General features: G+C 32.5%; 2 protein-coding genes across 2 annotated transcripts; both read left to right on the plus strand.

Moving 5' to 3' along the window:
- The first annotated feature begins 356 nt into the window (after window positions 1-356).
- Window positions 357-10,331, plus strand: LOC130892541 (protein PFC0760c-like). The gene is made up of 4 exons (XM_057797997.1): window positions 357-508; window positions 3,757-3,863; window positions 7,438-7,559; window positions 9,216-10,331. Exons 1-4 carry the CDS (start codon window positions 448-450, stop codon window positions 9,385-9,387), a joined length of 462 nt encoding a protein of 153 aa, XP_057653980.1. The 5' UTR covers window positions 357-447; the 3' UTR covers window positions 9,388-10,331.
- Window positions 10,332-14,503: 4,172 nt separating this feature from the next.
- Window positions 14,504-23,649, plus strand: LOC130892613 (uncharacterized). The gene is made up of 4 exons (XM_057798095.1): window positions 14,504-14,631; window positions 18,224-18,333; window positions 20,263-20,414; window positions 23,058-23,649. Exons 1-4 carry the CDS (start codon window positions 14,577-14,579, stop codon window positions 23,215-23,217), a joined length of 477 nt encoding a protein of 158 aa, XP_057654078.1. The 5' UTR covers window positions 14,504-14,576; the 3' UTR covers window positions 23,218-23,649.
- The last annotated feature ends 2,029 nt before the right edge of the window (window positions 23,650-25,678 follow it).

Raw genomic sequence — 25,678 nt, forward strand, 5'->3', positions numbered from 1 at the left:
CCCTGGTTTGATCACGAAAAAAGCATTAATAATATAGCCGTCATAGGGGCAAAAAATACAACCCGCTTGACTTTGAACCCCAGACTATACACCTAAAGTTCCTTTTAATAATTGCGATGCTATTTACAGGGCATAAATATTACAGTATATCAGTAGATGGCAATCATATTAAAAAGTCATCGATAGGTTGAAAAAATGACCCAAACATTGATATGTATAAAAATTTTCTACCAATAATATTTCCAATGTGAATATGGTCATCTTGGATGATATAAGTATGAATACGTTTGTCCAATATTACATTATCTTGTGATATATATAAATGAATAATTATTTAAATTTGTGATATGATGACCACTTTCATTTCCTTTAGTGGTTTGGTCGAGTTAAAATTATTAAAAGAATACCAGGCACTGCAAATTTTAATATCGAATTGATTCTGTAAAGATGAACAAATTTAAGATATTTTTCATATTCTGTTTTGTTTTAAGTTTCTGTATAGCTGAAGGTAAGTGCAGATTTTTCTTCTTCATTTTGACATATTAAAAAAAAACAATATTTTCTGATATAGTAACAATATGTTTGATGAACACAGTTTAGAGAAAAAAGGTCAAAATGAATGTAACAAGGTTCCTTTGCATATATATGTAAAGTTACTGAAAGTGAAATTATGAAAAATAAAAATACACAGCTTTCCATCAAAAATAAAAAGACAATTTTCACATTAAAATATGGATACTTATCAAATCAATATGTTATTTTCTTATGAAAGTTATTTTCAAGTTACGAATTTTTTTATAATATCTGAAGCTTGGTTTATGCAGCCAAATTGACAAAAAACTAAACTTGGTGGTAATTTTTTGGTTTATGCAGTAAATTAAGGATTACTACAAATTACTTGTAAATCGATTGAAATTCCCTGTACGGATCTTTTTTGTCGTACAAATGTGGAAAGCTCTTGACACTGTCTATCAGTGTTCCATCATCTAAAGGACATTGCCGACTTTCAGACATTGCTTTTTCCAAAAAACAAGGATGTTATAAACAATATACCACCAATACTGACTGACTTGAAGTATTCTGTGCTTATAAGCTCACGAAATTAAGGAATTAAAATGAGAAGTTAAAAGTAGGCGAACTCTTAGTTTGATTTTAATTTAGATTTTTTTATAATTTTCTGCATAAACTACAAGTACTATTTGATTGTCCTTTAACTAGCGATTTAATTTATTAATTAAATGTTAATTCTTAATTTATCTTGATCTTAACAGAGCTCAAGTCATGAATTAGTTTAACTACTCACTCTTCATTATAGCCTCAACATTTTTTTGTTGAAATTCACACTCACCATTTTGAATATGTGTTTTTTTGATTGGACAGATATTTTTCACCTCAAAGATATGGCAACTAACTTGGAAGATTGTTAAAATTTTTTATTTTTACTCAACTTACTTACCTTACCCATTGGTACTACAATCCTGTGTTAACCTTGGCCTCCTCAACAATTTGCTTAAATTTGGTCTGTTCTTCACCGACGTTTCCCATCTCCTCACATTCATTGTTTGTACCACATCACTCAATAAGTCGTGTGTCTGACACACAGATGGCGCTGCTATTGTTAAATCCATATGACGTTTATGAAGTACCAACTTTTAAAGGACTATCGAAAAGAACCATTTGTTATTGGTTAGCTGAATTTAAACGTGGTCGTACAGATACCGATGATAATGAACGCTCTGGTCGTCCAATTGAGGTGGTTACTCCAGAAAACATCAAAAAAGTTAACAAATTGATTATATCTAATAGTGAGATAGCTGAGGCCATAAAGATAGCAATGGCGTGGCGCGTTCGTATACTCAGTCCCTGAAGACGATAACTTGGTTATCGAAACGCGCGTCAGACAGGGTAATTGTGAGTGTTGGTGTAGAGGTAGTGTGTTCAGTATGAATATCACCAACGTTTCCAGAAATTCCACCTTAGCAGTGGTAAGAGACTTGTCAAACGACGTCCAATATTGATCTATGAAATGTTTTGATTTTGGAAAATATTACATGTTATTTCTTGCACATTGTATTATACCATATCAAGCAGCCTTCAACTTTTTTATATGGTTTTGTTGATAAATAATACAAATTATCTTGATTTTAGGTTTCTATTAATCAAATTTCGTTTAAAAGATAAAGACTGAAAGTAGTCAAAACGTCAATATTATATGGTTTTAAATGAAATTTCCATTAATGGAGACCTAAAATCAAGGTATTTATCAACAAAACTATATAATTTTTCACTATCGTGTCGAGCAAGTCATTCTGAATTTGATTTCCTACATACGACTTGAATCTAATTTCGAACATAAAATTCTATGATTATGTTCCCGCATAACTGAATAAAATTATCATTATCATACTTATGCTATGTTTTTGACGATCCCGGAAAGCCAGACACCGATTATATAAACATTTGATAATACGATTACATTTATTGTTTAAATTGAGATGGTTACTATGTCGATAATTTGAATCACATGACCAGTCACACGATTAGTCCCGCAGGCCTGTTCTACCAAGCGACCATTGCTCCAGAGCAGCGTTGTCCAACTGGCTGAGTGCAGGAAATTGCATGGAACGGTTTTTTGCCATAAGGAAGGAAATCCCTGCATTCCTCAATGAATACGTTTCATCGGACACAACTGAACTGGAAAGAAAGCTTAAGGATCCAGAATTCTTAAGACAGTTAGCTTTTTTAACAGATCTGACTAATCATCTTAACAGTTTATACTTGAGTCTTCAAGGAAGAAACATGCTTTGGAAAAGAACAACCTGACATATTTCCCTAACTGTCTGCAACTAGCAGCAGAATTCAATAGTGAGGAAAATATTGAGTTTTCACGCTGCAGTTCACAAATTCAACAAGTCATTGATGAATTCAATACAAGATTTGAAGAAATCGAAAGTCTCAAAAGCAGTTTACTGCTTTATAATAATCCTTTTGGAGCAATCATTGAAGATCAACCACCCGACTTACAAATTGAGTTATGTGACCTTCAAGCTGACATGTTCCTAATCACCAGACAAGAAAGGGGACCTGAATTTTTCAAATTACTGTCTAAAGAGAAATTTCCAATTCTGCGAGATTTTAGACTGAATATTACATCAATGTTCGGAAGCACATATACATGTGAAAGTGCCTTTTCCTCCATGAAGTACATTAAAAAGCACAACAGAAGCAACCTCACCGATTCTTCCTTACGTCATCTCATGAGACTGTCTACAACTGAACTGGAGGTGGACATTTCCTCATTGGTGGATGAAGCCGATCGACCACAGTCTTCATATTAGATATAACTTTTTATTATTATTGCAATGTTTCTCTCAGCTCTCAAAATATATATATATATATATATATATATATATATATATATATATATATATATATATAAATTTTCCATTCATTTACAAAAACGTACTCGATGAGCAACAAAAGAAATAATACTCTTTTTTTGTTTCAATTCTTTTTATACCTTACATTATTTTGTTATTACTTTAACAAAATTATTATATGACCCGCAACCACATCAAAGGTTTTAGTTTTGGCCCTTGGTGCCTTGCAAGTTGGACACCCCTGCTCCAGAGCATCAGTATCAAGCAAGAAAGTAGCTATGCCTCACCTTGTATTTAAAGTAATTACTGCAATTATTCAATATAAATTGTAGATACAGCAAAGTCTATATTACAATTTATTTAGATAATGTTTTAGATGCATTAATTTGTAAACCGAAAAGCGTATTTCAAAATGATTGTAATATATGCGTTTGTGGATCTTCTGGATTAGATTACGTCTGTTCAAAGGACGTATGTTCATCGGTATGTATTTCTTTAAACCATTTTATAACAATTAAAATTTTAGTCAGTGGCAGCTTGTGTTAAAAAAATGTAGGTGCCTTGTAATGTTTCCAAAAAAACTTTGTAAAATGGTTGTCGTATTTTTTAAATATTCATTGATTTTATCGGCTTCTGTACTGAAATGATTGGTAGTTAGAACGGTTGTTACACAAGAAAAATATGGATTACCAAGAATTACTTGAAATCTTTACAGATAGCTTTGAATTTTTCTCAGATTGAAAAAAGACAATTATTCATTTTTATTATTCAAACGGAACTTCAAGGTTAGAAAACTGGACAAAGCCGCTGGAAGACAGTTCTGAAGAATACGGCGGGTGCTCAACTGATTCAAAGTTTCAAAAGGCGTCGGAAAGCACTTTCGTTTTCCTTAAATGCGGTCGCTTTTTTGAAATTTCTCTATTCAACTCATCAAACATTTTTACGTAATATTTTCCTCTTATTGTTTTACCTTTTTGAAAATAGGTGATAGAAACAATCACATAACTATCCCAAAAAACAGTTGCTACTAATCTTCATTTCAGGATTGTATTGGTGGATTCAGGGCTTATCTACATTTACGAATCCAACTTATTTTGCTTGAACTGCTTCAATTTGGTCCTAAGTTCGCAACCGCGGCGCGCGGGGATAGCTTTCGTATGCATAATTCTGCAGTGATATTAAGATATGCCTATAGCCTCTTTCATCTCCTCAATCCGATAATCGCCCAGTATTATATGGAGGACTTTTCCAATGTTAATGCCTATTGTAGACCGTAAATGATGCCGCAGTCCCCGTATCCAGTATCCGAGGGGAGGCGTATTGCCTTTCAAAAACAAATATTCAATGACAGGTCAAAGCTCAATTTTCAGAATCATCTTTACTTATTATGTTCACGATTAAACTAAGTTTCAAAATGGCTCAAAATTTTAGTGAAAATCTCTTAATGTATACTTAAATATATTTCCCAGCTTATATTGATAAGTCTTAATATCTTCAGGTTGAGATCGGAAAGTTTTTAGAGTCTATACTTTTGTTATTTTCCTCTTAAAACCTTTTGCCATCTAGTCTAAGACCTATTTAAGGGTTTAATGTTATTTTAGTCTTAACACCAATTTATTTCTCTCTACTTCATATATTGAATATGATTAAGAATAATTTACACAATACTCAATTTATTTTTAGTTAACATACACTTGACTTCTTCTGTTCTTAAGAGTAGTAGACATAGAAAAGCTTTTTTTCCACTACTAGTCATAGAAGCCATGCTCTTAGCAAGTCATAGCCCACCTGAACATCGCTTGTGGTTAATAATTAACTAATCTCATTTTTGTTTTATTGTAAGCTTAGTTCTAAAGAAAAAGAACATACTTAGTGTTATAAATCCAGAATGTTTAATGAAATAATTTACTTAATACAACACCAGAATTTTAGTTTAAAATTATGGTAAATTTAAAATTCGCGCTTGTTTCGATTATTGACACTTATAAGTGTCAAGAACACGGTCTCATTTCCCATTACCGTATATAAGACCGTGGACTTATCATGCTCAATTTGAGGTTGGACTAGATTGAGCTAGAGAAAAGCTCTGAATAAACAATATAAAAGAATGTTTGATTATTATTTACAACAATACATGAATATCAATTATTATTAATAGAAGTTATAATTAACGGTACAATTACATATGAATGGCCGGTCCTGATCTGTTTTCGGAAACTTTAGGAAGGTGAGAAATGGGTATGTTGACGTCAGTATTATTCATAGTAGCAAAACCAAGAGCTGGTACAACGTGATTTGAAGTAGAAGGTAGTATTTCAACTGGCTACATAATTTCCGTGAATATTGAGGCACCAGTTTTTGAATATCCTCCTCATAAAATTCTGCCGCTTGACTTATTAACCACTGTATCACAACTGTTTTGACTTCGTCTTGAAGTCGCTGACCGCCTAGGTGTTTCTTCAAGTGCAGGAACAAATGGAAGTCGCTGGGTGCCAGATCAGGACTGTAGGGAGGGTTATCTAGAGTTTCCCATTGAAAAGATTTGATGAGATCTTTGGTCCGATTAGCCACATGTGGACGGGCATTGTCATGCATCAAAACGATACCCTTACTCAACTTGCCACGTCTTTTGTTCTGGATTGCACGACGCAGATTGTTCAATGTCTCACAATAAGAAACTGCATTGATTGTCTCATTACGAGGCCGAAACTCCACTAGCAATACTCCTTTTCTGTCCAAAAAACTGTGCACATGATTTGTAAATTACTTACGTGCTTGCAGACTTTTGTTTAGAGGCAAATTTCTACAACACCGTTCATTTTAGCTCCGTAAAAGGTTATTATTTTTTTAACTAAAAATTTAAAACAAAATTGAAAAAAGAATTTGCTCCAGTGGCGTAAAAAATAGGGGGATAAAAGTGACAACTAATCCTGACAGCGCGCCACTGGTTAAATTTTTCTAAAGTTTGTTTATATTAAAATATTACTTTATCAAGAAGCACATTGATCCACAAATTTGAAAAAAAAGCTCAAATACGTTCTTGATTTATGGGAAATTTTTCATTTTGATTTAAAATTTTCAACATTCCATATCTCAGCAACTAGACTCCGTAAGGGTTCGTATTCCTATATCAAAATGAATCATTTATTGAGATAGTAGAGCGTTGTCGGTTTAATATAGAAACACCCTGTGTATAGACATAAATTAACGGTAGTTAGTTGAAGACAACTTTTCATTGCCAGTGACAAACAAAAAAGCCGTGAGCAGCAGAGCTCCTTCACGAAAGTCGAATTTTTCGTCGAATGAAGAATTTAACTAATACACAAACAAATCTTTCCATAAAATGAATTTCTTGGAAATTCTCAATCTCAATTTCTTTATAGGGAAAATTTGCTATTCCTCAATAACTTTTCATTTCACAAGTTAACTCTCTCTCTCTCGAATGAAAATTCATAATTTCAATAGACCCGGTGGTCTCGAACCCTCTTGTTCAATTCCAATTGACAACAAAGAAAAAATTGTCATAATGACAAGAAATTTCGAAAATGGGAAGTAAAAAAAATCACCCTAGCAACGATCATACTCGTATTATTCATTAAATAGTTCAACAATTACAACGATCAAAATGATTTCGGGCGTTTTGTGCTAGAAGAATTGAAGAAGAAAACTTTGAACTTGAGAAAGACAATTCTTCAACATCACCCCTACTTGCATGCGAAGTTCGAACCCTCTAGTTAAACTTTTTCTGGCCAAAAAATAAGAAAATATAACAAAAATGACCATAAAATGGAGAGGGGTGGAGATGGAAAGTTTCGACCTTAGACAGGAAATCATCTCGCAACTAATTGAACCTACATGTGACATTTCATTTTTCAGTCGCTTTTCGTTTGACCTGCAGAGGCGAGCAAAGGTCAAAAACCACTTTTTTTGCACTGCGACCCCTCGAAATATTCATTTGTTTTCAACTAAACTCTAATAACATCTTCGAAAAATTCGACTAATAATATTTTTAATCATGTGATTGAAGAAAGATATTCATATAAAGATATAATTTCAGAAAAAAATTAAGAAAATGAATTCGTATAAAGATGAAGATGAATATAACGACTATGATTTAGATAACGTCGATGAGTATCAAAATGAAGATTTAATTAATAATGCCACTGATGATGAGTCCAGGTAAGTTGGTAGATGTATTAAATCCATAGTTTTTTTTTCAATAGATAATTGATCTAAAATAATCGAGTTAAGAAGCTGGGTGAATATGTTGACAGACTTTTTATATACAGACAAATCTCGACATAAGTAATTTCAAGGGACCGATCCAAAAATTTGTTATATTGAGATGAAGTTTGTTGAAATTCCGCTATATCGAAATAAATTTTAGTATGATAATAGGAAATGATGGGAACCGCAGTTTTAATAAAATCGACTCTATTTGTGACATATCTGAAAAGTACGTATGCGCAAAAGGCGTCATTAATAAAGGTAATGCCGCCTTTTAATGAAAGAAGACATTAATTTTATTAGAATCAGCTTGATGGTTCTTCTTTTTTTTAATCAATGGCTAGTTGCCTATTCGCGAAAATTACGAAGTGGGCGACATCTGTTAATTTTCTTTCAAATTTCAATAGAGGTGAACCTCAAAGCCAGAATACGAACTAATTTCGTTGTTTTATAAACAATAGAAAGTTTGAGATTCTAGTCTAAAAAAGAAAATAGTATATCTATTTGAAGTGTTTTTTTCGGAAGAAAACAACCACACATCCATAAGGTGCACTTCAAAAACAATAAAAATGCGGTAAAAGTTGTAGTGTTATATATGTACTAGTTGTTAAACTCCTATTTAGTAACTCTTGTACACCTTTTTGGTCGTTTTGTGTAGTCTCTTCTTCCCGTACATATGAACAAATGTTATCTCGTGAAGCTAGGAAGTTAGACCTGACATCTGTAGACACACATTTTTGATGGTAATTTGTTCTATGCCTTCTAGGCCCCATAATACAGGGTTATTATAAATGATGGACCTATTTTTAAAAATTCGTATTTATTATAATAAAAATGCTACATGAATAATTTTTATACCAATGTTGGTGATGGTGGTGATGGTTCCAGAAACGGCCGCTGGAGTTCTCGAGGCAATAGGGCGCCATTATCTATCACTGCAAGTTGTGAGTGATATGACGAGTGTGGAGCACAAGGTGTTCTGTGTTATTGAGTTCGCAAGAAGTGAGTCTCAAATTGTAGTGCAGCGGATATTTCGTGCTGAATTTGGTATTAAACCACCAACTAGAAATAGCATTACTTGTTCTATCAATTTAAAGAGACTGGAATTGTGTGTAAAGGAAAAAGCACAGGCCAACCGCTTGTGTCAGAAGATGATGTCAGAGGGATAGAAGACAGTTTTGTCCGCAGCGCAAGTAAGTCTACCAATAGAGCTAGTAGAGAACTTGGAATACCCCAACCAACTGTATGGAAAGTTCTGAGACGGTGTTTGCTGTATAAGCCTTACCGTTTAGAAGTCGTGCAGGCTCTTAACCTTAATGACAAAAAAAAGCGTCTCGAATTTTGCGGTAATGTGCTAGAAATGATGAAGGACGACACATTTGTACAGCGTATCATTCTTCAGCAACTTTCCACCTCAGTGGAAATGTCAACAGACACAATGTTCGCATATGGGGTTTGCAAATACTATTAATTTTAATTTTCATGTTGATTGGTTACGCTTGTGATGCAAAAATTATCCTCATGAGTAATTAATTGTTAATTAAATAATATACTCAAAATTTGTTAGTAATATTATTGACGAGTAATAAAACAGATATAACTTTGTAGGAACGTCAATGGCATAAAAACTGAAAATGATGTTGACGACATAACTGACGAAGATCAGAATGATAACATTGAGAACGAAGATGATATTTATGATTATTCTCAGGACGAAGGACAAAATAATGAGGATTTCAATGAGTTAAGATCAAGAGCATGGGATAGGGTACTAGCATGATAATACTCTTTTAGTATTTAGAATGTATCGTTTCGAAAGAACCCAAAATATGTAAATGAAATTTATTCAAAAATTTTTTTGCTACTTAATGGGAATTCTTCTTTTTTGCAACTTCTTCTTACTGTATTTGTATTTCTTCATATTATAGTGCCTGATCAGTCATTTGAAAAGCTGTCGTTGTAGCCGTTTAAGATCTTCTATGATGTTCCACTGGCGATACGTTTCTTGTTATTTTTACTATTATTCCTTCTATGCAACGATCAATGTAACATCCAATTACCAATGCTGTATTATCGTTTAATATTTTAACTTCTTCTTCTTCTTCTTCTGTATCATTTCGTCATTTGAAATCTACCCATAAGCTCATATTTTTGTCGTTAATACAAAGTGGGCTATAAACTTTAGCACTTTTGTGCAACGAAAAAAAGAAAACACATTGTTCATTTAATGTGTTGTTGACATTTTTGAAACCTGGTCCTTAGATTTTCGAAAATTACATTACAAAGTACGCTATTCATTTCTTGACGGATGTTCTCTTTTAATTGGTGTATTGTTTATTATATTATTGTATGAGCAAACATAAAAGAGATATTGATTTAACAGAATCGAATTTCTAGTTCACTTGGGGGTACTTAAAAACTTAAACGGAACTTATTAGAGAACTCATGGAAATGATTGGGAGTCAACATATTTTCGATTCTGGTCATTATATACCGTTTCTGAAGAAAATTTTGTAGTTTTATGAACTTCATCGAATTAAATGGGTAATTTTGAATTGACAGAAAGATTTTGTATCTTTTATGGTAATATTTTTATTATTAACTACTAAGTGTTTGAAAATACAATGAAATAACGATTTAACTAATATAATAATCTTACATGTGTATTTTTTCAATATACTAACTTATTTAAACATATAATTATTCAATAAATGCTTCTTACAACTTTAGTTTTCATTTATAGATCACATTTAACCCTCGACTGGTATCGTGGTTTTACAATCACGTAATTGGTATCCTGGGGTGTTTCAACATCCCATTTTAAAAGAATAATTTTGAACAAAAAATTTCTTGTATTATTTTTATTTATCTTTGTTTAAACAATATTAAAAATAGCAGTTTATTAAAACTGTTTATTAAGTCTATTATTTAAGTTTATTAAAAATAAACTTAAACAGTAACCATGTTTGGTTAGGTGGCAAATGGCAAATTTGACTTGTAATAATTGTTAATGATCCAAAAACAAAATAACAGAATATTCAAGATGCATTCCAATTTCCTAACAGTATACTGCATCCTGTAACAAAAAATACTTATTAATAAATGAATAAAAATTTTGAATCGACGTTTTCATTGTACTGTTACGAATAAGTTTCGCGAAATGGGTTCGTAGACCGGACCTGTCCAGTTAGAATGGAGTTTTAAAATTTGGTAAAGGCTAAAAGGGTAAAAAAATTTATTATAACAAGCGGTTTATTTACATTGCTTCTTTTGAATCATTTCCAGGAAGGTCTATTTATTTATTTGTTTTGTTTCTTTTTGCTCTAAATCTAGAGAATTCTTTTGAGATAGGTATATAAGAACATAATGTAGTCGCGCAGTTAGTGTAGTTTTAAGCAAATAATCGTAGTGAAAAGAACACATTAGTAAAAGTAATCGTAGAAATTATTTAAGTGATACATATAAATAAATTATTATGAGTTAAGTGTATTGTATAGTGTGAAAATAAATTGAGAACGACTCTTCGTCGCAATCCTGACATACACGTTTGTAAATTGAATCGTCTTTACAAACTGCTGCTTGGCATTTTTGGCAAAATGTCCTCACTTTTGTGTTTCTTGTTCCTGGGCGGAATTTACATCTTCTCTGTTTTGGAGCAGGTCCGGCCATATCTGTATTTCTTTGGGTTCTACTCTCATTAGCATTTTCGCCGAGGACTTTATAGAAATTGCTGCTTTCAGTTCCCTAGAAAATTCTTTTTTCTTTCCAAGTCGTCATTAAGAAAAATGATCCCTAACGATATTGTAAAATTTCTTCGCGACAATTATTTATTATCAACATTAGCAAATTTGTAGGCATTAACTCTTGAAATCTCAAGCGTTGCATAGAACACCGCAAGAGGCCATCGATGAGTTCTACGCTGATAAGTACTTAGTGCATTTCTGATCAAGCGAGTCCCAACACACACAAATTAACGTTAGGTTTCTTGTACATCCAAATTCTGATCACCTTTCCAATATATTCATATTTCGCAAAAACTGGTGTGGTATTCCACCCTTATTTTTTCGAATAGTGCCGACATAAGTCAAACCATTTTCGTGCAGTTTGTTCACCAGCTCGATAGATGAGAACCAGTTGTCTCCAGTAATGTTGCAGTTTGTGTTCAGTATAGGTTGTGCCAGTCTTAGGACGCTGAGGGTAGGTACAGATAATTTGTAAGGATTTTGTTATTGTGACTCTCTTCTTACGTAAATATTGATTCACGAAATCATAGAGGCACATAATCTTGATACCATATTTACTAGGTTTACTCTTGACATACTGCCTAAAAGAACTTCTGTCACTAAAACCTAATAGCATCTCATCTACTGTAGCATATTCACTGCAGGTATCTTAGATACTGCAGCCAACTTATCTCCATCATGTATACGCTGTTCATCGAAATGAATTGCTAATAACAAAAAAAGAAACCTTTTTAGGCTCATAGTAGCACGAGAGATATTCCTTCCCGTTCCATCTGCTGCAAATAGCTCCGCAGAATCTTCATGACCGGACTTATAAACTCCACATAACAACAGAATACCAAAAAATGTTTTTAATTGGGTTTTGCTTCATAAAGGTGGCGGTATTACCATAAGTCAGTGATCTTAGCGTTGTTGTACTCTAATATTATTTCAAGAATATTGTCAGTAAATAGGAAAGATCAGACTTAATCGGGAGTCTTCGGTTTATCCGTTGCTGCATGGCCTTTTAGCCCTGGTAGATGTGTGACTATATTATGTAAACGTGTTCGAGATGGAGCCGCTCATTTGAATCTATTTTTGCCATAAAATAGTTGCCTGTTGGCAGATTGGTCATATCATCTACTTTTCCTCACCGTCCGAAGCGTCAATTTTAGATTCAGTTAGGTAATCACAGTGCATACTTACAGCATTGCTTAAATCAGCGTCTTCTTCTGCATTCACACTCTGCTTAACTTCTTAATCACTTCTTAGTTCATTAAAATGTTCTACGTAGTATTCTAGTTCTCTTTGGATCAATGGACGCCGTGCCATTTTAAACCCCTGATTTAAGGTCACTTAAGTGGTTTGTGGGATGGTACGACAACCCCAATCTGCCACTAGCGCAAAATGATTTTATCAAATAATCTAACATAACCATTAGAAAGATGGTTTTAAGATTATTTTAGACATTACTTTTAACTTTTCAGTTGGATGTGCCTTAAAAGCGTGTTATTAATTTTTTTTTAAATATATTTATTTTTCACTTTTTATTTCTTTAATTTATACCACTCTGGTATGATGACTTTGCTACTACACCTACATCTCGTCGAAGCTTACATCGAGCAATAACGGTGTAGATGGTAGGGTTGTCGAAGATATCGAACCAAAATACATCAAATCCTTTCCATGCTTAAAAAATGTACTTAAAAAAATTGATGTAGTAAATTTGTGGTCATTTTGTTCTTTATATTCGCTGGTAAATTTTTCTTTATTTTTTATAATTGTGTTCAAAAAAGTTCCAGTTATCTTTATGGATCTCCTTTTGTTTTAAGCAACTTTTGTATGATAGTTTTCATGTAAATTCGTATTTTCTATTTATTTGGGGAACAGAACGAATAGAATAGAACAGATTTCTGTTTGGTTATATTTTAAAAAATATAAATTCAGTTTTTTTATATGTTAGAGCATAAACTTTCATGCAAATCTTTTCTTTCTACTCGTTCCTTCTTCAATAATTTCTATCTGTGTTTCCATTTCATTCCTCATTTTATTTTTTCCCGCAGTTCTACAGCTGCCAGGTTGGAGTTTCAACCATACCCAATGGACTCAACCGGTACACCACAAACAAACAAATTCAACTCAACTCCAACAACTGGGAATTCAGTTGAGGGCTGCAACCAACCCGGATTTCCATAGATAATTCCCAGTTTTATCTTTAATATATATATATGAGTTGTTTTTAATTCATTATTGCATTTATTTGTTGTGCTCTTTTGGATACGCAGTTAATGTGAATTTATTAGTTTTCAATAAATTTATTTGTTGCCAAAACTTTTTTATAGCTCTTAGCAATGAATATTAAATTGGATAATCGTATACGGGGATAGTTTTAGATTGTTTCCCCCAGTTATTTAAATACTTTAACTGAAGCCGAATACCACTTCCTGAGGAATAGTCTTCTGCCGGGGAATTGAGGTTAAACAGTCTATGATTCATAGAATTCTGCCACAAAATAATAATAAGTCTTTTAAGCAGATATGCCTTTGTCTATCTCCGGAACTTATTAAATGTATTTACCACTTTTAATTCTGAAGGTAGCTGATTGAATAATTTTTTGGCACCGAAAATGATAGAATTTTTTACCAGATCAGAAGTAGGGTAGCTATGTATGGGTCTCTCAGGTGAGTTGTGAAAAAGTTTGCGAACCAAATAAACGGATTCTAAAATGAGAAGAGTGGGGGCAATTAAAATTTTGTATTATTTAGAAACAATTCGCACTGGGTTCTACTACTTGATCAATAAATGTAATGAATATTTTTTGTACAAATACATACTTTTGATGCTTGATTTGACCCATCATATTTATTTAGGATTAATTCCACAAGGCGAAATCAAATTATTTAACATACGTTTTGAAAGAAAAGATAAAGACTCTTTATTCAATCCACAACACAAATTAAGTAAGATGTACTTCCATTATATTCGGTTTTTGTAAAGTGGTTTTATGCAAAAATCACTTATTACATGCTTCCTGTTGCTCGAACTATAAAACTATGGATTTATACGATATCTTTTGATGTTTCCAAAATGTCTGGACTCGATTGAAATGGTGATACATACTAACAAAATTTATCACTTCCTTTCCGCTTACTATTTGATATAAACGTTTAAAAACTGCAACATATGTAACTATATATAAAACGTTACTATATTGCTAAAAGTAGTTAGTAATATAGATCCTACCAAGATGGATAGGCGCGTAATCGTACTTATTTTGTGTGGTTTTTGCTTCAGTCTGAGCGGTAAGTCAATTAATCATACTATGGTGAAACAGATCGGTTTTTGGATTATATATGATTAATACTAATTTAAAAACATATGCAGATATATATTTAAAGCGAAAAGAAAATCTAAATAAAGGAGTTTTGTTATCATTTCATCGAAATTTTGACGTAATTAGTAAATATTTTATCATTGATATATTATACGATGAATTTCTTTATGTTTATTCAATAATTCGTGCCAATTTAAAACACAAATGCATAGATGAAATACAGACTTAATTTAATGAAATAAAGTGGAAAACAAATATTACTTTACATGTTTCTTTCCTAATTTTGTCACATGTCTTTAAAAAATTATAAACAAATTTAATTTTTAATCAGAAGAGACCTGAAATTATATTATCTGGTTACCTAGGGTTTCTAATATGGTAAACCATCAGAAAAATTGTCTGTTATTGAAAAAACTAATAAAAATTGAATGCAATCGATATAGACTAATGCGATAACGAAATTGAATTAGCGGAGAAAGTTAATACAAGTTAATTTGAATTAAAGATGAAGATCTTTGTTATACAGATTTTAACAAAAAGAGCCAGCGTTATTTCTGATTCTGAAACCGAAGGTTATTTTGATTTTAAAACCGAAAATGATTTAGTCTCTATGTATACATCTTCTGATAAAGAATTTTCATTCGAAAAAGCTGCTGATGGGACTTGAATGAAGGCAGAAACGTAGATCACCGATAAATACCATATTCAAAGACGTTTCTAGTTTAACTGCCTTTGCTGAAAAGCCAATGATGCTTGATTCGGCAAGTCACACATTCAATTTGATAATTGACCAAGGTATGATGGTGTATATAAAATCATGTACCGAACTAGAAGCTTGTAAAGTTTTGAATAATAAGCAATTGATTGGTTACAAAATCTCAATTATGGAGGAGGCTTAAGGTTAGAGCACCAGAGCCAGACAGATCTCCCATAGCCGACACTTGATCCTAAAAGATTAGAAAACTCTTAGTTAATAGATAAATCAGAAATAGGATTCCCATAGAATTTTATTATAGGAAAGACTTATCTTAATTTCATAGGAGCAATTACCTCCTGAATTTTGTCGCATGAATTTAGAAACTATAAAATTAATGAAATAAATATTATTAGAAGTAACACACACAATAATACTGTCTGACGTGCGTTTCTATAATCAAGTTATCGTCTTCGGAGACTGAAGGTCAACTGTCTTCAGGCTCTGAAGACGACAACATCATTAATGCAGAATCTGTTTTAAAAAACAGAATCATATAATTTATTTTTAAATATATAGGTAAATTTTCAGGTAATTTTTAAGTTTTTCCACCTTAAAGTTACGCCTCTGAGCACTGGCCTAATTCGGTGAATCAGAATTGGGTCAAAAAAAGATCTAAATGCAAAATTACTTCAATTATGGCTAACTCACAAATTAACTTTTGCTATTAAAAACGACGAGTTCTACATAGTGTTTGAATCATTTCTAATGTATTAAATTAGAAATATTAAGATAATAAATCTGGTTTATTCTAGAAAATAACAAAATAATCACTAGCGTTGAAAGTTTATTTGGCTAAATTGACAACAATCAGACAATAATTATTCTAAAAACCAGTTTAATTACTTCATATAATTTAAATCTGATAATAAACTCGTGGCCATAAATAACGCACCACTCTTTATTTCAATATCAAAAGTTAAAATGTTAATCTTTTGGGTTTCTTTTTTTTTCTATCACAAAGAGTTAAAATATTTTAAATGTTTGCGATAAAATAAAGCAAAATTTCTTATCAGCAAATAACTGTATTTGTGGTTTTCTAAAATTTTAATTTTAATTTAATGTTTCTTTCATTCTATTGTTGTACCAATTTGTGGACAGAAGTAATTTAAGTGAAGTTAGTGTTAAAGTCGAGACTAGTTAAACAAAAAATGAATAGAGTTAGGCAGTGAAGTGAACATGAAGCTGAAAGAATAGCCGAGTTAGTTAGAAATGGTCAAAGTTATCATGAAGTGGCAAATTTGTTTGGCTAACACCACACCACCAATTGGCAGATTGATGCAAATATTTGACGTCCTTCAGTTTCAACTCCTCGAGATAACCGTTTTTTGCAAGTAAATTCATTAAGAAATCGGTCAATGACAAGTGTCGAGCTCAACAGCCTTTTACGAGAAGTCCAAAATGTAAATATTTCTGATAGATCAATAAGACGATAACTTCAGAATGCTGATCTAGAAGAGCTCTCCAGGCACCATTGCTAACCAGGTAGCATCGTGTTGCTAGACTAAGATTTGCAAGCCAACATTTAGATTGGAATTTAGAAAATTGGTGCCAAGTTTTATTTACTGTTGAGACAAGAATCAGTCTAAGAGTTTCTGATGGACGTAATCAAATTCAAAGAACCAGGGAGCTGTTCCAAGGAAGGTCTATCATGTTTTGGGGAGGAATTTGTTTTGATGCTCGCACAGAATTAGTGTCTCTTTCCGCCTTTAATGCAGCAAGATACATAACTGATATTCTTGAAAATCACGTCTTTCCGTTTGGGTCATTTATTGGTGTTGATTTTCGTTTAATGCATGATTGCATGCACGTTGCGGAAGGTGTTCTGAATTACCTAAACGAAGTAAGAATTAATACCCTGGACTGGCCACCAAGAAGTCCAGATATGAATCCTATCGAGCATGTCTGGGACATTTTTAAACGCCGCATTCGTCGTCGAAATTCATCTCCTAAAAATTTCGATGAACTTGAGCAAGCGGCATTAGAGGAATGGGAGAACATACCTCAAGAAGTGATACAGCTACAAGCTACTAGCGTTTTAAAAGGACATTATTGTTTAGAATGCAAGTTTTATTTTTAAGAAAATTTGGTTTAATTGCAATTTTTATTCATTAAAAATCACTCAAAATTACTACACATTTCTTATTATTGCGTCAAAATGATTGAAAAGAAGTTAAACAATAGCAATATTGATTTAAATTTATTGGACAAAAAAATATTTTTAGAAAGGGTGGTGCGTTGTTTTTGACCACGAGTGTATTTTTAATTGTACATTTTCTTGCTATTATTCATACTTATGGTTATCGTGAAATTTGACTTTGAATTATTTCCACTATATCAGAGTTTTTGTATCACATTTGTTGAGTAATTTTAAAAGAATAAGTTTTCGCTATATTTAATGTTATATCACCTCCTATATTTTATAAGTACGAAAAATGTTGCCGCAGAAGAACATTCTCATAATCCATATTTCTTTTTTGCAATCCCGCTAACTCATTTGTATTTGTGCTTTTGAGTATCTATAACATGCTTCAGTAAATATCCTCTATATTCGTATTTTTGGAACCGTTAGTGATTTTCATACTTTTAACTGCGACCACTACACAGACACACCTGAAACAGTTCCATAAAAACCAATGTGATGATTTTTAGTGTCAAAGGTCGTGTTCCAGCAGCAATTGTTGAGTACGTATTCGTAATAGATTATTGTCAATTCATGCGCAGTGCAACAATATTAGAAATATGATCTGAACCCCCTGCTGGAAGAAACATTATGTAACACAAGTATCACGTGATATTGTTTTAGGAGCTTCGACGTGTGTAGCAAATTCAGAATTCAAGATGGACTGCAATTCTTGTGTATGTAGTCCAGATGGGAAACAGTATACTTGTACCTCTTATAAATGCTCACCTAAGGTATGTAATCCTACTGATTATTATACAATAAAGGTTTGTTAATTATCTTGAAACTTTATTATCATGCAGCCCAAAAATTCAGAAATAAATTTAGTCTTGTTTCATTCAAATGGTTTATGATAATTTCTTATTAATATTCAATCCCTAAGATGAACTGTATCTTTCAGGATAGGAGGAGCTTAATTTTCCAGAAATTGTTGCCATCACTGAACATTAGTTGAATAATAATGAGCCTACTCTTGTAAAAAACTATACCATAGTAGCCAGACCTTTATATTGTTTGTATTTACAGAAAACCTGACGTTGATGTACATACTTTTTGTTACAAACTACTGACCTTACTGAAGTCCTTACCTCTAAAATACTAATTTTACGAGGATCTATTGATATCTAGTTAGCCTAGACCAGTTCCAGGCATAAACAAAATATTGCGTTACCACAGCAACGAACAATAATTTATTAGAAGTGTCAGTGTAAAGTTCAACGACAAAAATGTGAACCAGATTTACGAAGATATGCTTAATACCCTTGGTGATGAATGTCTAGTATGCAACCGTGAAAATTGGATTGCAAGCTTCAAAAGAGGTGAATTTTCCATTGAAGATGATGACCGATCGGGAAGGCCATTTTCTGTGTCAGTCCCCGAAAATATCGATACAGTTCATTACCTGGTTTTATCAGACCATCGAATTGGGCTAAAACGGATATCTGAAGCACTGAATATTCCATACGAACGCGTTCATCATATAGTTCACGTCAATTTGGACATGAGAAAAATTGCTGCGAAGTGGATCCCCAAATGTTTGAATGTTGACCAAAAGCGTGCAAGGGTAGAAGCATCGCGTTCGATCTGTACTCGATTTGAAAACGATTTAGACAAAATGGCACTTTCCCAATTGCTATAAGAAGACTATAATTATCCCTGTACACAAAGGAGGAGATAAAAATCAAGCATCGAATTGCAACCCTTCCCATGTTATCTAAGATGATAGAAAAATTAGTCAAAAAGAGGCTTTTATCATTTATGTTTAAATATAAAATACTTACCACCCATCAATTTGGGTAGATACAACGATGTCTTTTTGCAATCCAATAGAATATATAGTGCTCCAAGGCTCAGTACTAGGCCCTATTTTGTTTCTTACGACATCACCTATCTAGACATCAGTTTCTCTTCAAGCAACTCTGATCACACGGCACTTTATAGGATCATATCTAGTGACCTAATCACCCTTAAATCATGATTCGATTCTAATCTTCTCTATCCCAAAGTTTCTAAAACTAAAGTTTTATCATATAAAAATATATTTCCAAAGAACTGAACTTATCCACCTCCCTAACAGTCTATTGTGCCTTTATGGAGTTACACTTTCGAAATGCCCTTTTTATATGCAATAGTACCAACTGTCTACCAGAAAAATCTTGAACATAGATCCACATTTACCCAATAGATGGAGCTGCCCATCATATTTTTATAGTTTTGATCACGGCCTGAGACCAATTTCTATATGGTGGCTTTATTCTCTGGTTGTCCTGGTTTTTAGTGTTTGAAATAGACATGGCGCGGCATAGCATAGGGATGGACGTCGGTAGCTTAAAGATGAAAACTTTGTCATGAAGCTTATAACTTAAAATCGACGAGTGCGTTATACGAGTACAGTGTCGCATGTGCTACAATTAAGTTATTTCGTGTTTTTCATATTTATTATAATATATTTTTAATTGTAAAGGAACTGCATCACTGAAAAGACACTGTTGCACCAAATGTCCCTCGTAACTTTGAGAAGCAAATAGTATAATTTTGGCAGCATTATCATTTTATTACTTTTGTAGTGCTCCTCTATCCAGAATCAGCATAAGAATTAGTTCATTCTGTTTTGTTTTCAAATAAATTTCAATGGATTGATAAATGGCTATTTATTATTTTAGAAATATGATAATTTCTATTTGACTGAAACCAAAGATGGTCATGTTCTTTTAGTACCCAAGACTGATCCTAACTTTAAAGTTGGAAATGATGAAGGATTAAACAAACCAAGAAAAGTTCGTATTCCCGAGGAGATAGAGGATGTCGATAATAGGTGAACTTATATTGTTAATAGATTTTGTTAGTGCAAATTAACCAATTTACTTGTTAACTTTGGCAATAAAGTCTTTGATTTGAAGAAAAGTCATTCACTTTACAAAATTGATATGACACGTTTAGAGTTTTAAGCAATGTACATTCAAATGTATAAGATATTTTTTGTATATCGCAGTAATAAATAATTGAACATAATTGAATACATTTACCAACTCGTCTACTGACGTAGATCGTGAAGCCGGTCCTCTTCGATTAGGTTCATAGAATCTGAAGTTTGGTAGACAAATTTCTAGAGCGGCTTAATAGACAGGCATTTCTCTGTATTGTTTTTATAGGCTATTAACATCGCGGATTAACTGTTTTTGAGAAGGTTTTTTTGTTTGTTTACATTTTATTTATCTAAATTATCGAGAAATTCGTGGTTTATAAATAGGCGCTGATTTACCAGCCAGAGTAATTATATTTCCTAGTGAACACAACGGAATAGTACAAAGTCAAGGGTGTTTTTAAATAAATTAGTAAGTTAAGAGTGAGATAAGTGTTTAGTAATAATTTAGTGAATAATAAGTGTTATTGGATAGTTTAGTGAATAGTGATTAGTTTTGAGTTTTTAGTGTCTGAGTCGTCTGTGTAATCTTCATATTAATTAGTAGTATCTTCGTCTGGATCCATAACCACGGGTTTGATGATACTTTTAATGCAATTATCAAGATTCCATATATTCCACTCTTCTTTCTCTACATATTTTATCGACGTCTGTTAGGTTACATTGTTGATGGTACTATTTCGCAGATGTTTATGACATTTAATTCGAAAGTAACATTGTTTCTGCTTCTTCTTTTTTATTTGAGTCCAAATCGGTTCTATTGGATTTCGGTGTTTCACGAAACCATACGTGTATGGACCTCATATAAATTACCTGATAAATGGCGTTGTTGCCAGTAACGTAGCTTTAATTTGCGATGATGATCTTGTCTCAAACTACAGCCTTGACGGTACTTTCAAATTGAATTATACACGAAGACAACGTTCCATTTTGTATCGAACCCTCTACGCTTAGAAGGAATTTGAAAAGTCAGAAAATAAACCAGCCAAATTGACCAAAACATGTTTGGGAAGAAAATAATCAACAGATATATTATTTATACACAAAAATATTTAAAAATAGCGAAATACTCATTTTTTGTGAGACTACTTGAACGAATAGTCTTTGGAGGATGCGTAAAAGACAAGTAGTTCTGTAAATTTGTAGAAGTTTAAACAGTTTTTGTTAGAACCCACTCACTTCTTTATTAACTAATACTGAATGTTTATCGGTTTTTAAAAAATTCAAAAACTTTTTTGTCATGGCTGAATGTCTAATTTGATTGAATTATAAAATTCGTTACGATAACCAAGTTATCGTCTTCAGAGACTGAATGTAAACTAAAGCCTATTAACTAAGATTTTTCACATTTATTCCTTAATTAATAAACTATAGAATGGGCTATAAGGAATTGGCTGCATCCAATAATTCATTATTGGATATATTTTTAAGAATCTTACATTATTATTTATTTCATGATTATGAGTGGCAGCGTAATCGATAATACTGGATTTTTCGGTCCGTCCATATTTTAAATGAGCTATATGCTCTTTAAGCCGGACATTAACGGATCTCTTAGTCGGCCCAATATACTTTCCATCACAATCACCACAGCTAATTTCATATATACGACTCTTTTCCATATTTGGTATTTTACCCTCAGGATTACCCAACAATTGTTTGGATTTATAAACCAATTTGAAATCCACTCTGTTAAAAATTCTTTCCAATTCCTTTGTATTGGAAGTTTTTTTATTTTGATTTGATTGTGACGAGAAGTATATAGGGCAGACTAAAAGTCCCGTTAATGTCCGGTTTAAAGAGCACTTAGTTCATTTAAAATATGGACGGGCCGAAAAATCGAGTATTGCCAATTCTGCTGCCAGTCATAATTTTGAAATAAATATTAATAATGTTAAATTGATAAAAACTTTATCCAATAATAAATTAATGGATGAATTTGAAAGCAATGGAATTGCTTAATGTCAAAAACAGCTTAAAAATAGGGATAAAGTGCCAAAAGGCTAATTCCTTACAGCCCACTCTATAGTTCAGTAGTTAAAGAATAAATGTGAAGATTCCCAAGAAGCAGGTTTTCCCGCTAACATTAATTTTCGGTTTATTGGTGGGGAAATTTAGTTTAAAACAGGTAAGTTAAGTTAATAGGTTTTAATTTACCTTCAGTCTTTGAAGACGATATCTTGGTTATCGAAACGCGCGTCAGACAGTGTAAATTGTGAGTGATGGTGTAGTAGTAGTGTGAACTGTGGTTTCAGTATAACTGTACTAAATTGTTTGTAACTGATATTTGTTAACAATAAATGCTATTTCTATCCACTGGATAGTTTTAATAAACATTTGTGTCAATAATTTCTTTAACCAAAACAAACTACATTGACCGATGCAAATATAATATAACTTTTTTTCATATCACAGCGTTCCAGATCTTATTAGATTACAAAAAATGTATTCGTTACTCTCAATATGATAATCGAAACCAGATAGCGTTTAAATATTGGTTATTATTTTTAAATTCTAATTGATAATTTATTTTAGTGAACAATTGGATGTAGAAGAAATACAACCAAATGATTCCGATGAACAAGAACAAAGTGATTTTATTGATACCGTTGATGATCAAATAGAAAGCAATGAAATTAATCAGGGCAAATGGAAACGATTTACACCGAGACCGTCACTGAAATTTCCCGAATAACTTACTAAAAAAACTAGATTTTTTAACACTGCGTGAATTTTCTGGAACAAAGGATATTCAAATGATTCCTAATACTAATTGTTTGACTATTTTATTATATCTATTTAATAATCTTTTTCCGTTGCTAGTATGACTTTTCCATGTTTACCAATTTGTGTTTTGTATTCATGATCTTAACAGGAGCTAAAATAGTCCTGGTTGATGGTCCTGATATAGGTTCATCTATGTTTTCAAATAATCCCATAGATGAACCGGATCAACTTTCCTTATCATTGTCACGTTGTGTTATAAACAAACCAATTTTGATTGAAATCTTACTTTTATTACTTAATTTAATTTTGATACTTTATGAAGTTAACATTTTGTTTTTTACACGATTTGTTACAAATATTTAGATTTGTTTGAGTGTAATATATTTTATCTATCCTTTGATTAGTTTTATTTTATTTTTTTAACCACTTTTTTTATTTGCAATCTGTAAAATTTTACAATGAGCAAATGGTTTGAAGCAATAAAAACTGATTTATAGGAGAATTACTCAGTGGCAATTGCCCTTCACTTCACAAAAAAAACATTTTATTGAAGGATAACCACATAACACATCATTAAGACATTAAAATCTGTAAGGCAGATCACACGGAAGATGCCTTCTGCATATGTTGTGATAGTTACGTTGTTGTGTGTGGGAATATCAGCTGTGTACACAAGATAGAGAATCGGGCAAAGTGCACTTCCTTGTGGAACTCCTGACATAATTGGATGTAGAGTGGTAATGTAATCTGGGATTTTGACTTGAAAGTATCTGTTCTTCCGGTAGGATTTTAGGATTTGAGAAAGGTTATGCGGGTTTTTCCTGATTTTGTATAGTAGTCCATCGTGCCAGACCTTGTCGTATGCCTGTGCGATATCTAAAAAGGCAGCCGAACAATATTCTTTATCTTCAAGAGATTGGTATACTTATTTGACTCGATGAACTTGTTCTATGGGGTATGCTACTCTCTGAATTTAAATTAGTGGTTAGGTATTAGTCTGCTAGCTTTTAGAATCGGTTCTATTTTCTCAGTCAGTAGTTTTTCAAGAAGTTTTGACATAACTGGCAATAGGCTTATTGGTCTGTAAGATGTAGTGTCTTCAAGAAGTTTCCCTGGCTTAGGGATTAGTATAATTTGAGCTACCTTCCACAAAATTGGAAAATAACCCGTTTTTAATACTGCATTGTACAATCGTGTTAGAACTTCAGCCCCTTATTTGATAGTTCCTTCAGGATTTTGGCACTAATTAGGTCATATCCGGGAGATTTTCTGGGATTCAACTGTTTCGAGGAGAGGATCTAGTTGATATGGAGATTCCAGAAAATCTTTGACTTTGGTTTCGATATTGAAGTTTTTCTCTAAGGGGCTGGGACTGAAAACTTTTGCAAACACGTTGGCTTTATATTGGCTGCTTTTTGCCCATTGACCTTCAGGAGTGCGGATAGGAGGATTTGTTAGTTGCGATCTATTTAGTTTTTTCGTTGTTTTGCATATGTTGTAATCAATTCCTTCTGTTGCGGTTAAATTCCTGAGTTAGTTCTGTATATTGTCGAGTAGGGTTTTCAGTTCTAAAGCTGCCTGATTGAACTTAGTCCTCTTGAGTCAAAATACCACAAAAACTAGTCAAATTACTTCCTTCAGCACCTCAGCTTCATCTTCTATAACAAAAATCCAATATAATTTGTCAAAGAACAGTACAGTGATTTTAAAAGTTGTGCTACGAATTAGTTAATTAAAATGGTAATTAACCTTGAGCCATCGATTATCTTGAATATTATCGTTCTTATTAATACAAGTTTTCTTAAAATAGCTATTATTTAACAGAAAAAAACAACATCCAAAGTGATTCACTTATTTCTTCAGTTAGTTTCAAAAATGTCAGTAGAAAGTTTTTCTTTTCTCTTCTAACTGTAGTTAATTCCATCTAAACTTGAGACAACTTCGAGTTGACTCGTGCAAATTGTCTCTGAAATGAAAGTGGTGGAACCATTTGCAAAGCGAAAATTATCTCTTGGGAAACACTAGACTAAAATGTGTCATTTCTCATAATTGCCTCTTGGATTGTTTCATTAGTGACATCGTTAGAACTAACGACTCTCCAGGATATGCTCCAAGAAAATTATATTCTTGATATCCTACGAGAGGTTTTATAACTACGAGGTGTATGTTATAAATTCAATAATTCCGAAAATATTATCATTTTTGACAATATCACACGAATAAGATTGGATGCATTTCATTCTATTGTGTTCGTTCATTAGATCACTTTGAACCGTTTCTGATACAGTTATAAATCAACATCGAGTAACATTTTGAACAATTATGTATACACTCACGCTAAAAACTAACAAGAATTTGTTGCATTGCGCTTAGAGTAGAAGCTTGAATTCCAGAGTACCATCTTAGTATCAAAGTAGATTGTATCGAGC

The sequence above is a fragment of the Diorhabda carinulata genome, chromosome 4 (genome assembly GCF_026250575.1).
Source record: "Diorhabda carinulata isolate Delta chromosome 4, icDioCari1.1, whole genome shotgun sequence".
Taxonomy (NCBI): Eukaryota; Metazoa; Arthropoda; class Insecta; order Coleoptera; family Chrysomelidae; genus Diorhabda; species Diorhabda carinulata.